Source organism: Leptonychotes weddellii, chromosome 7 (assembly GCF_054177405.1).
Source record: "Leptonychotes weddellii isolate Sample4059 chromosome 7, ASM5417740v2, whole genome shotgun sequence".
Taxonomy (NCBI): Eukaryota; Metazoa; Chordata; class Mammalia; order Carnivora; family Phocidae; genus Leptonychotes; species Leptonychotes weddellii.
This window is the reverse complement of record NC_138375.1, coordinates 36,950,293-36,963,411: the sequence shown is the minus strand read 5'-3', so window position 1 is coordinate 36,963,411 and position 13,119 is coordinate 36,950,293. Positions and strand designations below refer to the sequence as shown.

General features: G+C 41.6%; 1 protein-coding gene across 1 annotated transcript in view; it reads left to right on the top strand.

Annotated features, from left to right (window-relative positions):
• The window catches only part of ESM1 (endothelial cell specific molecule 1), a 16,409-nt gene extending 4,851 nt beyond the window's left edge, over positions 1 to 11,558 (top strand). The window contains exons 2-4 of the mRNA XM_081826133.1: positions 2,420 to 3,168; positions 6,525 to 6,677; positions 10,028 to 11,558. Of these exons, the coding sequence (XP_081682259.1) occupies positions 2,868 to 3,168; positions 6,525 to 6,677; positions 10,028 to 10,125 (552 nt within the window). The 5' untranslated portion in view covers positions 2,420 to 2,867 and the 3' untranslated portion in view covers positions 10,126 to 11,558. The remainder of the gene's footprint in view (positions 1 to 2,419; positions 3,169 to 6,524; positions 6,678 to 10,027) is intronic.
• Positions 11,559 to 13,119: the final 1,561 nt, after the last annotated feature.

Below are 13,119 nucleotides of genomic sequence, written 5' to 3'. Positions count from 1 at the left end.
AGAAGCAGGCTTCCCGCTGAGCAGGGAGTCTGATGCGGGGCTCGATCCCAGGACCCTGGGAACATGACCTGAGCCGAAGGCAGACGCTTAGCGACTGGGCCACCCAGGCACCACATAAGTTTCTGAGCCTCTTAGGTAGGAAGTCGTGGAGTAGCAATTCGAATCCAGCACTGTCAGAATCCAAAATTTATAGCAAGACCAACGTGTTGTACAGACTGGATCCTGCCCATATGAAACAAGGGTGCATATAATGGTTTATAATTTGAATGAAATACTGGCCAACATTTAAAAATTCGGGTATTACATTTGAAAGTCTGGATTCCACCTTCTCTTAAAAAAAAAAAAAAAAATAGAAGATTGGGCCCACTGGGCTCATATTCCTCCAAGCGGTAGCCAGCCACTCCTAAGGAGGGCCGCTTCCCTTCGTGGAGGCACGTGTTCTAAGGTGAACAGCTCCACTCATTCCCACCTCCATCTGGTTTATCTTATCACTTTACCCACCTGGGCCACCAGATTGGTACCTGTATATGTTTGATTTTGCAATCCTTATTCCAGTCTCCAGGAACAATCTGTTTCAGGACTTGAGTCCTGGCTTCCCCATCTGCTAACTTTGTGTCCTTGGACAAGTTACTTAACCCTTCAAGGCCTCAGATTTCTCACCTCTACAGTGGGGATAAGAATAGTACCTACCTTTTGAGGTTGTTTGGAAAGTTGCATAAGGTAATCCATATAAAGTGCTCTGCATGGTGTCTGGCACACAGTAAGATTTCTATAATAGTTAGGTATTACTGTTAACCATTATTCCAGTTAACCACTCCTTCCTCAGAAAGTAGTGTTCAGTAGCCTTTTCCAAGGTCAACCTAAATTGTAAAGTAAGCCATCAGAACCATTAGCCATGAAAGCACTGCTGTGTTGTAATAGGCAACAGAGTGTGTGGTTTTGACATTAGACTGACTTGGCTCAAGTTCCATCCCTGACATTATGGGGACCTGAGCTAATTATTTAAACTCGTTCTGACTCAGTTTCCTCATTCATAAAATAGGCATGATAATAGTACCTACTTTGTGAGATTGTGGTGAAGAGCAAGTGAATTAATGCATGTGAAATGTTTCCGAATGGTGATTGGCACATAATGTGCACCCAACGGATGATACCCCCTATTGAAAACAATAAATCAGAGCGTGCATTTGCTAAGCATGTGTTTGCTTCTGGGGAGATGCAGATAGACTATTTTGAATTGGATTGCATGGAAAATTGGGTAAATTGGAAGCTAAGACTCTTGCCTTCATTTCCTGCCCCCTCGATTCCCTGCATTCCAGATTCTGTTCCTTCCATCTTCCTAAAATTGCGTTTTTGAAGGCTCATCATCAAGTCCCACCAAAGGCCTCAGCCTCATCTTCTAGTGGGGGTAAGAATTTCAGAGATCAACTAGCCTAACACTGTCAATTCTCAGAAGAGGACGTTGAGGCTGAGAGAAGTCCTGTGGCTTGTCCATAGCTCATTTGTGACAGACCAAGAGTTATCCATCAACTTCATTGCTTGAGTAGTTGCTAGATGACAGTGGGTTTACGTTGATTTTGATTTGATAAGTCAGGGGTGGGACTGGGGACCCTACACGCAGCTGGTGTAGGAGCTCTGCTCTCTCCTCTTTCACCTTGTTCTTTCTGCCCCACGATCCTTGCTCTGTGAGGCGCTGGTCCAGCTGATACTGTAAGAGGACTGCTCTGTCTTCCCCAGTGGGACCTAGGCCCCGTGACCCTCCATAGCTTGAAGACCCTGTTTCCCGATGGGTAATGTTTTCCCTTCCCTGTGACTTGCCTCTCTGGGCCACGTTCCGATTTCCCTGCTGGCTCACTTGTTTCCTTGGGCTGGCTGCCTTGTTTGGCGGTTTTTAGTGAGGGCTCTGATAGATGCCAGGAGTGAGGGGAAGAGCTCCGAATGGGCTCAGTCATTGGACAGGCAGACCCGGTGATGGATGAGCCCTCTCCCCAGGGAGTTTTGGATCAGAAGAAGTCCAACTGATAAGCTTTTCCAGAACTGAGTAACCCAGAAACAGTGCCAGCAGCTTCTTACCTCTTTTGTGGGTTTCGTATTGATTTTAAAGAAAATTCTCAGTTCCACGTCTATCTAGAAATACAGCTCCATCCACGATAAACTTAGATACATGTGCTATGAATTGTTTTAGAGATAACATTTGAGGGGACGGGTGGGAGGAAGGAAGAGAGGGGTCCTTAAAAAATCCCTTTCAAAATATTTTCTTTCTTCTAAGTATTGAAAAGGCACAATATAACCCTTTCTTCTTCCAAATGATCTCATAGCTATTTATTGAGGGGAAATACCAAATGTTTATTTATTTTGTTTAAAGGAGCTTCTTTCGTCCTGATGATTCACGTGGATATCATTTTCCTCCCCACTACAGAGGCTCTGAGACAAAGCCACAGCCCAAGTGATATGCCTGTGTCAGACCAATTCCTGTCCTGAAGGAGGGTATGCAACCTTCTTTATTCCCCCTTCACAGACGTCCTTGAGCCCTTGAGACGGATGTGAGCGAGTTTCTCAGTGCTCATGCAAAACAACCATCTAAACATAACAGATGACATCAGCTTGGGCTTTTCAATTCCTGGATGGCAGCGGCGTGTTAATCCAGCCTTCATCCTGGATTTCATAAACTAAAACAAGAGAGCCTGGCAAGAGGACAGCGCTGCTGCTGGGTTGAGGAAATTGATGACGGGGAAGCATGCGGGCAACCCAGTGTATAAAACTCATAAACGTGTAGGCAGAGGCTCAGCTACCACTTTGGACAGCTGCTTCCCGCCAGCAAAGACCACGCCGCCCGCGGGAAGCCGAGCCAGAGCCCTCGGGGAACCATGAAGAGCCTCTTGCTGCTGGCCACGCTCCTGGTCCCTGCGCACCTGGCGGTCGCCTGGAGCACCAAGTATGCGGTGGACTGCCCCGAGCGCTGCGACAGCGCCCAGTGCAAAAGCAGCCTGCGCTGCAAGCGGACAGTGCTGGACGACTGCGGCTGCTGCCGGGTGTGCGCCGCGGGGCTGGGCGAGACCTGCTACCGCACCGTGTCGGCCATGGACGGCGTCAAGTGCGGCCCGGGGCTCAGGTGTCAGTTTTACAGTGAGGAGGATGACTTTGGTGACGAGTTCGGTATCTGCAAAGGTAAAGGGTGACCCCTTGCTTCTTCCCGCCCCCCCCCCACCCGAGGGGGTGGGGGTGGAAGCACACTGAGGGCTTTTAGCCAGCGTGGGAGGTGCGGAGGCTTTGCTGCGAAGGACAAGAGGGAAAATGCAGGTGGCTTAGGGACAAGGCCCCGCACAGGTGTTGTCACCGGGAGAGAGAGAGAGAAGGAGAACTCTGCAAAACAGCAGCTGAAGCCAGTGTGCAGGAAAGCACAGAAAGCAGTACTGCCTTTCACTCCTTATGTGTAGGAGATTTAAGAAAAAAGTTGCAATGAAAAATTGTGGGACCTCCCTTTCTGGAAAACTTTAGGAACTTGACAGGTAATCTGTTTGGATGGTTTAGGTGCTCTCTCTTCTACAACACAGTGATTACAGCGGTCTGCACTAGATAACCTCTAGGGGTGTCTAGCCCCGGGCTTAGTGATTCTTTGATCTTGAAAGGGTCCACGGGTTGGAGGGCATCTCTCAAGATCAAATATTTCTGATGAACACTAATGCACTTTGTGAAATAGGGTGGGCTTAAACCATCTAACAGAATGACTCACATTCTTGAAAGAGGGTACCTTGAAGTATAAAACAAACCCCATTCCACTTTATAAAGGTGTTTGGTCAACTAGAAAAATAGCAGATGGTTTAAGACAAGTAAGAGTAACACTAAAGGAAAATAAAAATTGGAAGTCTGTAAAGAATGAGAGTTTACAGACTTAAAGAAAAATGTCATTAGTTTGAAATCATAGCTAAACAATGTAGTTGCACAGTTGTAGAATTTATTTCAGACTTAGTGACTGTAGTTTAAAATGTTTAGAATCAAAAGAAAGGTGATTTAAAGATACTCTATAAATGGATACCTCATGATCTCATCATTAAAAGCTATTATCAAGATGAAACACATATGCTCTAGCCCCATTCATCAGTTTTGTAATAAAAAGAAGCTTTTAGAACGATTAAAGGGACTGGGAAATTTATTTCTTATATTTTCTTTCTTATTTCATTCTTATCTTCTATGTATTTAATACAGTTGTATGCTTTTAGGAATGATAATCAGCCACCACTGAGACAGCCTCATTAATTCACCTACCTTTTAGACAAATATTTTATAAATTAATTTACCTTTTAATCTACAACGTATACTAAAGATTAGGAAATAAATGCTTGGACTATTAGGACAATCTTATTTTTTGCTCAGTTTATTTTTGTTTATAACCAATGAAAGGTAGAATATTGAGGAACCTTTTTTTTGGTGAACATTCACAAACATTTAAGCTGACTAGGATCTATATTTTCTGTAAATTACAGGATTTCACATAAGGAAATTAGGGAGGAAGTGGTTAATACAATCATACTTATGAGATAGCAAGTGTACACAGTGGATTGCTTTTTCTCTTGGCATAAAAATCGCCTCTGTAAATGTGATTGTAAATGCACTGTCATATATGGGTAAAGAAACATTCCAAGGCATCTGGGATCTTTAGCAGTTCAACATTCTACTGAATGACTGAGGTAGCTGTTAATGGGATAGATTTTTAAAATGTATTTAAAATTGTTCTTTTTGGCACGCTTCATATTACAAGCGAGTCTAGCTTCGAACATTTTTCTCTCTGCTGGAAATAGTGACCCTGTGTGAACCTCACCATCTCTACACAGAGACATTGAATTTTGCTGTAGGCAAACTCCCTCCTTCAGCTTTTTCACAGAGCACTCATAGGAAAACTGTATACTTTAGCTGCACATCCAGATGTTTTCTAAATATTCAGATGTTTGGCATTACGCTGCCCAGTTAACAGTCAGCCAGCCAACACGTATTTACGGAACACCTGCTATCCACCCAGCGCTATTCAGTACACTGGGGGTTGCAGTAGAAGTGTAACTAAGAACTTGGCTCAAGTTTTAGTTTTCGGTATCACTAGACACACAGTCAAATCCCAATCCTGTGCGCTTTTATGCAAGAGGCTTTTTAGGATCCTTTTTAAGGATGGTCTTTCCCAGCGAGAGGCTAATGTTTAAAACCAGGCTCTGGGGTGCCTGGGTGGCTCAGTCGTTAGGCGTCTGCCTTCGGCTCAGGTCATGGTCCCAGGGTCCTGGGATCAAGCCCCCGTCGTCGGACTCCCTGCTCTGCGGGAAGCCTGCTTCTCCCTCTCCCACTCCCCCTGCTTGTGTTCCCTCTCTCGCTGTGTCTCTCTCTGTCAAATAAATAAATAAAATCTTTAAAAACAATTACAAAAAATAAAACCAGATGCCTCTGTAATCTGAAGAGTAATGGTAAGAAGAATCCTAAATCTCTTCCAAAAAATAAATTTCATTAACATCTACCTTGATCATTCTGTGGAATATTAGATTGCCAAGGGCTCAGCTGCTTCACTGCTTGTTTCTTTCCCCATGTGTGATTGTACACTTATGAGAATATTCTCATGCCAAGAGAATAAATATTCTGCATCTATTTTGCTTGGTTGGTAAAGACTGGGTCATCAAAAAAAAAAAAAAAGACTGGGTCATCAATGGAGATGCTGTTTATGTCATAAAGACCTTGCATTTGTAATAAATGGGTTTGTCCTCTTCTCAGTATTGCATGTTTTAGTCTAAGCATGAACACACTGAAGCTCTAAATGCTTCCAGATTTGTGGAGGTATACAGGTAAATTCTCAGCTCTCTTGTTCTTCTTAGCATGTTGCATGTCAGATTTGCAGAAGGTCTTACTAGTAAATCCTCCTGACATCCGGGGGAGTTAGGTAAATTGTGCTGCCATTTCAACAGCGAAGGTAGTTGATCAGAGCTGGAGCGGACTGAGGATGGATCACTTCATGGAGAGCAGACATGACACCCTTCTCAGCCCCCGGCTAGTGTGGATGAAGCCCTTTCCTATACATTTAAAATAGTACATTGTTTGTGAACACAGTGGATTCAAAGGCAGCATCACATCCTTTAAGCTCTTTGAGAAGCTGATGCATGTGTCTGTTCAATTGCCCACCTCACTGAGCTGTCACGGGAGCCGTCTAAGGAAACTATGAGAACCTACCTGTCTATTGGTATCTAAGCAGAAAGGGAACAGAATTAAGGCTGGTCAAAGATGTTGGTTATGTGTAGCTGCCTTCAACTAAACTTCACGGCAGGCCACGACAGCGGAGGTGTCCTGGATCTGGTCTTACTGTGCGATTTCACATGTGTGACTGAAAGTTTCAACTTCCAAAGCTTGGGGTTTTTTAAGAACTGGATTTTTATCTGACAGTCAAGATTCGTGAGGCTTGTTCAGAATCTGGAGGCTTTGTGCACAGGGGCTGTGAGACTGGGGGCTTGTGCCCAAGGAGCGGCTCCCTCTCTAAACCTTCCCTTTGTCCTCAGACTGCCCCTACGGCACCTTCGGGATGGAATGCCGGGAGACCTGCAGCTGTCAGTTGGGCATATGTGACAGAGTGACTGGCAAGTGTCTGAAATTTCCCTTCTTCCAATATTCAGTAGCCAAGTCTTCCAACAGGAGATTTGTTTCTCACACAGGTAAGAATTGATTTCAGTGTAAACACTGGAAAAATAACCTCATTTTCAATTTGAATAACTTAAGAGATATAGATGAACAAGAATAAAGCATTGGTTCTAGTGATTTTGTTCTTTATTTTACTCAGGGGAAAGGGGTGGTGGTTGAGTTTGGGTTGCTGTTGCTTTTTTTTTTTTTTAAGATCTCAGTAATAATTTGGGAGATTATACATTTTTCCATAAAGTTCACCCAGTTTTATGGAGAATAAATATGATTGATTACCAAAACACCTGTAATAAGAAAATAACCAAGATATACAAAGTTCTTCAAATTCTTCAGTGATCTGTTTTATACACGTACTAGACTAAGCTACTTCTCTCTCAAGTTCATGTAGAAAAAATACACTCAGAAATTTATCGGATAAGGCTTAAGAGCCAAGATAGAAAATATAGAACATTTCTTCTTCTTTTTTTTTAACAAAATGGGAGTACTTAAATGGAATATTTCCAAACATGCATTTTTATGGATTTTGGAGAGGATAAGAGATAGTAACTGTGATTGAAATTTGGGAATTATCTCTAAGCCTTTGAATGAAACTGTAGTAATAGTCACATGATGCTTGTTCACGCATGTGTATTTCATATCCAGGTTGTTAAAATGTGAGAAATACAACATATAAGAGAGTGTTATGGACATATTTGGTTATCTTGTGGAATAAATGACCAGTATAGTAAAGCTTCACTAAATTGAAAGTAGCTCATTTAAAACAACATGTAGCCATAGAAACCGCTAATATCAACAAACTGTCCAGTCCCCCCACCTTAGATATAAATAGTTGACAATCCAAGTCCATTTTATTTAGTTTTTGTTTCTGGGTTTTTGCTCTTCGAGTTAACTAAGATTTGAGATATTTGGCAAATGTACTTATTACCCAGCTTTACCTCCTTCTTACACATGGATACAATTAAGTACTTTAAGAGGAAGAGGAAATACTGTACTTTTAAGTGAATTTTTATGTTGAAGTGTGGCTATGCCCTTAAACAGTAATTTAAAATGAACCTCCCCCCCTTTTAAAGCTATTAGGTAAATATCTTTGTGAATATTTGATCTGGAAATTGAGATCATCATTAATATTTTAAGTACTTTTGACTTGTCCTATAGTCCTTGAAAAGCGACATGGAAACAGATTGAGTTTTAAGTCCTAAAAAAAAAAAATTCGTCGTGAGGTGAAATTTACATAACATAAAATTAGCCATTTTGAAGTGAACAGCACAGTGGCAGTTAGTACATTAACAAAGCTGCATAGCTGCCATTTCAGTCCAGTTCTAGAACATTCTCACCGGCTCAAAATAAAACCCTACTATCCATTAAGCAGTTGCCCCCATTCTTCATAACCCACCCCGCAGCCCCTGGTAACAATCAATCTACTTTCTGAGACCTACACATTTTTGGAATGTTTTGATTACTTCAGTACAAGTTTGAAACCTATTGTCTTAGCACAGGTAGCTGCCTCAAACACTTGCATCTTCTTTTGTCTTATTTTGCTTTCTTAAAACTGCGGGCTACAGAGCACTTTGAAGAGCCACTTTTGTATTCCTCCTCATTCGTTTATGGTTGCACATAAGCCTTTCCCACCGAGAGAGAATTGAGTCCCTTGTGAATCTGGTGTTTGGGATGAATGTTCGGGAGGCCATGAGAGCTCCTTTGGAATAATCCTCAGGAAGGGAACGCCCATCCCTCCCACTGCACACCCAGCCACACGTCCTCTTCTTCACTGGACTTTTGTGCCGTCTCTTTCCCTTGAGCCTGTCACCCTCTGTCATTTGCATGCAGATTTTGCAGATATCTTGACTACTATATAGATGCCTTGGACACAGATATTTTGCTGACTGGAAGTTACATTAGGGGTTACACAAAAAAATATTTCTATACCCAAATTAGGTATCAAGATTCTTAGTAGAAATTGATGGGGAAAGCATTTTCTGACCTAAGGTGTTTGCTTTCATTAGCTAAAGGGGAGCAAAAGATGATTACTAGCGTAATGTTGGTAAACCTTAGTCCGGTTCAGGCTGGAGAGCAGAATGTCCTAAAGGCCTCTGAGAGGCTGTGCAGGAACTCCTCTGCTCCGTGGTGCCCTGTCTCTGCTGGACTTGCCAGGGCGCATGTGCTACTGTTATAGGAGGGGGCTTGGGGCTCAGTCCTGCAATGGATTTCACATCTATTTACAAAGCCTTTGTTAGTGATTCCAAGGTTCATCCGCACAGGGACTTCTTTTTTTTTTTTTTTTTTTTTAAGATTTTTTATTTTATTTATTTGACAGAGAGAGACACAGCGAGAGAGGGAACACAAGCAGGGGGAGTGGGAGAGGGAGAAGCAGGCTCCCCGCAGAGCAGGGAGCCCGATGCGGGACTCGATCCCAGGACCCCGGGATCATGACCTGAGCCGAAGGCAGTCGCTTAACCAACTGAGCCACCCAGGCGCCCCGCACAGGGACTTCTTGAGGTCCCTTCCATACCCTGATTACACGAGCTTATCTTCTCTAGTTTTCTTCCTATTGGCTACTATATTCTTGGCAAGTGGGCTTCCTGCCTTCCTGTTTCCCTTTGTTGTTGTTGTTGTTGTTGTTGTGAGATTTCCAATTTTCTAGGCCTGGGAATTTGCAAGTGACTTTTTTAAAGGGGGGTGGGGACAGTAAGATCTGGACTATTTGATTACTTTGCGCACATTCATCCGCCAGGCTGCACTAACCATACAGCATTCCATATTAAGACATGCACTGTTGACGCAAACATACCTCACTGCTCTTAGAAGCAGACAAATTTCACTTTGGAAAATTCTAAATATTATAAACTTTTATGCAGAATAAGAGCCATCTTTATAAAAGTTCTGTCCTTTGATCTGCCATCTGCTTTCTGGAGCCACACAATAAGCTAATTCCTCTTCCATACCAGATAGTATGAAAATCTTACTTAGAGATCTATTTTTACATTTGTTTATGCCATAAGTATTTATTAGGCACCTACTATGTTCCAGGTACTGTAGTAGCAGTGAACAAAACAAAGCTCCTGCCTTTTTGGAGCTGATATTCTAGTGGTGGAGTGAGATAATAAACACACACACACACACAAAGACAAATGCATGTATAAGATAATGTCCAGTGATGATAGGTATATGAAGAGAAATCATTCAGGGGGTGCTGACGTGGATGGGAGGTGCCGATCGACAGAGAGTGGGTGAATACAGTGAGCACAGACTCTTTGAATCTATTAAAGATTTTATTGTACATCCCTTGTCATATAAAAGTAAGATAAAACTGTTCTTCATCTTAGAGTTATAAACATCTGGACATGATTTGTATTCCTTCTAATTTCAGAGCATGACATGGCATCTGGAGACGGCAATTCTGTGAGAGAAGAACTTGTAAAAGAGAATGCCCGCTCTCCTGTAATGAAATGGTTAAATCCTCGCTGATCCTGGGTGGGATTTCTGAGAGAAGACTCTTATTTTAATGATCATTCAACACACAGCCAACATTTTAGGAACTGTCTAGATTATAGCATATGGACATGAGATATTGGGAGGCCAAGTGTGTGGGTCCGGAAAAAAAAAAGTAGGCTACTAACAATCCATAAAATGCATATGACTGAACACTCTTAGATATTTGTTAAGTATTTGAATGCATATAGATTTGTTAAATATGTGTTTATAGTAATACTGAAGAACTGAAAAAGCAATTTAGATAATCTTAATGTGGATGCAGATCAGCCAAAGAGAGAGCTAGCCAAAGCTGAAGACCAGAGTGAGTCCACACGTCCGTGACTCGGATGTACATTGATGTTGGGATACAGGATGGAGGGAGAGTTAGGAGTGAGAGAAGGTGGGGGCAGGGTGGGGAAGTATGACATTTAGGTCTTCCTTGTGGTAGCATCAATAGAATTTAGTTGTGCTTTTTATTTACTTGGGAAAAGTCAAAACAAAACAATCCCTGAAGGAAGTGGGATGTTTCAAGCTTGTGGGAGGTTGAGTAGCAGCCTTGAACTGAGGCAGGTTTCAAAGGGCTGCTACTCGTCATGCCCAGGTTACCTTATCTGAAGGATGATTCTGGGACAGAGGGCAAACGTACACTCTCATAAATGGTTTTAAAGAATGCCACCCCAGACTGAGAGAGCTAGGGAGAGTTTTGTCCACTTGGAGGAGGTGTGAAGGTAAATATTTATATAATTTTGTAAACAATTATGTTAGTATCAGTCATCCTCCATACCCATACTTATCACCTTGAGAAGATGAACAAAATACTGTTTGTTAAAATGGGTAGAATAAAAGTGTAACTCTATAAGGTTTCCAAACACCTGAGGCATGGTAAATTTATTATTAATAATTATAGCAATATTAATAATAATAAACATAAGAAAAAACTAAAAAAAAATTAGTCATTACGGATTTATAAAGTGTCGGAAAATGAGCAACAGAAGAAATTTATTTAAAAGTAAGTGCAGTGACTTAGATGAGTTTCAGATTTAAAGTAGAAAATACTTTTTTAGGAGGTTTGGAAAAGAGTCAATTTTCAGTAGGAAACGTCAACTTTAAAATATTTTTCATTTTCTTATTTTTCTTTCCTTTAAAGTTGGTTGATAAGTGGAATTATGAGTACACTTGGGAGGACCTTAGCACAAACAGGACTGTTGTACTAGATTTTGTTAGGAAATATTTGCAGAAGTATTTTATTTGGAGCGAAGATTATTTAAGAATTATTTCACTATTTACCTATATTTTATTCTCAAAGTTTGCCAACAGAGTTGTGAATGTGTGTGGGGGAGGGTCTTTGAATGTAAGCTGAATAAGCTGTTAGGATATGTTTTAAAAGGCAAAGTTTATGATTGTTCAATTAAAAAAATAAGACCGCTGCTTCGAGTCCGTTCATGACTTTGTTAAATCATTAAGTTATTTAAAAGATTCATCCAATGAACAAGAACTCTTGTATGCATATTAAAGGCAGGCTTCTCAACTGACTTTGCTGCCACAGGTAAGCATTTTCTGTTAAAACATGAGGCTAGAATATTTATTTCTTTGCCTCACATTTTTGGTCTCCTCATGCCTTACAGCTTCCAGAAAAGTAGGTTCCTATATATTAACCCATTCTATAGAGGCAAAAACAAAAGAACCCTTCTGTTACTGTTTGAAGGTGCTTACACTTTACAAGACATAGGCAAAGACAAACTTTTCGGTGCCTATAAAATAAGAGAGTAGCATTCAGTTTTGCAGCTTGACAGCATCAAATCCAAGAACAGGATAGGTTCATTCAGCCTTATGATGGGCAAATTAGGAAAACATTTACATGAACTGACACAATGCTAAAAAAAAAATTGTATTAGTAAAAACTTCAATTTGCCTGATTTAATCTTTTTCCTTTTTTAAGATGGAAGAAACTGGATGTGAATGAGATAAAAATTTATATCAATGTAAGATACTCCTATTACTACTAAATTAAAACAACGCACTGAAAAATCTTTACTTCTACCAGCGTGCAGTGAGGTTCAGGACATGCCGTCAGAGAGTAAGGTTACTTAAAGATCCCCTGATTTGGCCTAAAGCATAGGCCGCAGCCCAAATGTCCCCGGGGGGAAGGGTGGACAGTGGAACATGAACTGGACCAGGGCAGGACTTCCCTCTGCGCATGCTCTACAGCATGGGAGACCATGGGCAATACAATCGAACAAAGGTGGGCTCATCTGCTCTCAGGTGCGGGCATGTTTTCGAGCTGTCCAGCTTCCTGGTACTGGGACCTCCTTGTGCCTTTCACAGCAAATGCTAGTCCCTGTCTATCCCCAATTGCCCTGTAGCCTTCTGACTCTATTCTTCAAAGCAGCAAATCCAAAATATTTGGATTTTGCACTTTTTGATTGCAGTATCTTTGAGCATGCAATTTTAAACTGTATAAATAGCATAGGATTAATGCACTATGTTCATTATAAAACATATACTCAAAGTAGAAATTCTTAAGGGATAAAAAATAAATATGAATAGAAGTTCTGAGATTTTTTTTTTTTTCCTGCACCCCTACGACTATCCTGGGAAACACAGGAGAAGTAAAAGAAAATGCTGTATGTCAGTGGTCTCCAGTGAGGCGCGACCTCATTTGATATTGAAGAGAAACCAAGGTGGCACATGTTCCACAAAATAAAGATTTCTGGAATGCATGGATTAATGGATGGATGGGTGGGTGGATGGATGGATGAGTGGATGGATGGATGAGTGGATGAATGAAAGGTTGGATGGGTAGATAGTTGGATAGAAGGATGTTTGGGAAGAAAGATGGGTGAATGGATGGGTGAGTGGATGTCTGGAGGAACGAATGAAGAAAGGAATGAATGAATGTATGAATGAACAAAGCAGGTGACAGGCCTGTCACCAGCAGAGCAGATAGAGCAGATGGCCTCTCATCCCTTTCACTTGCCAGCTCCCATC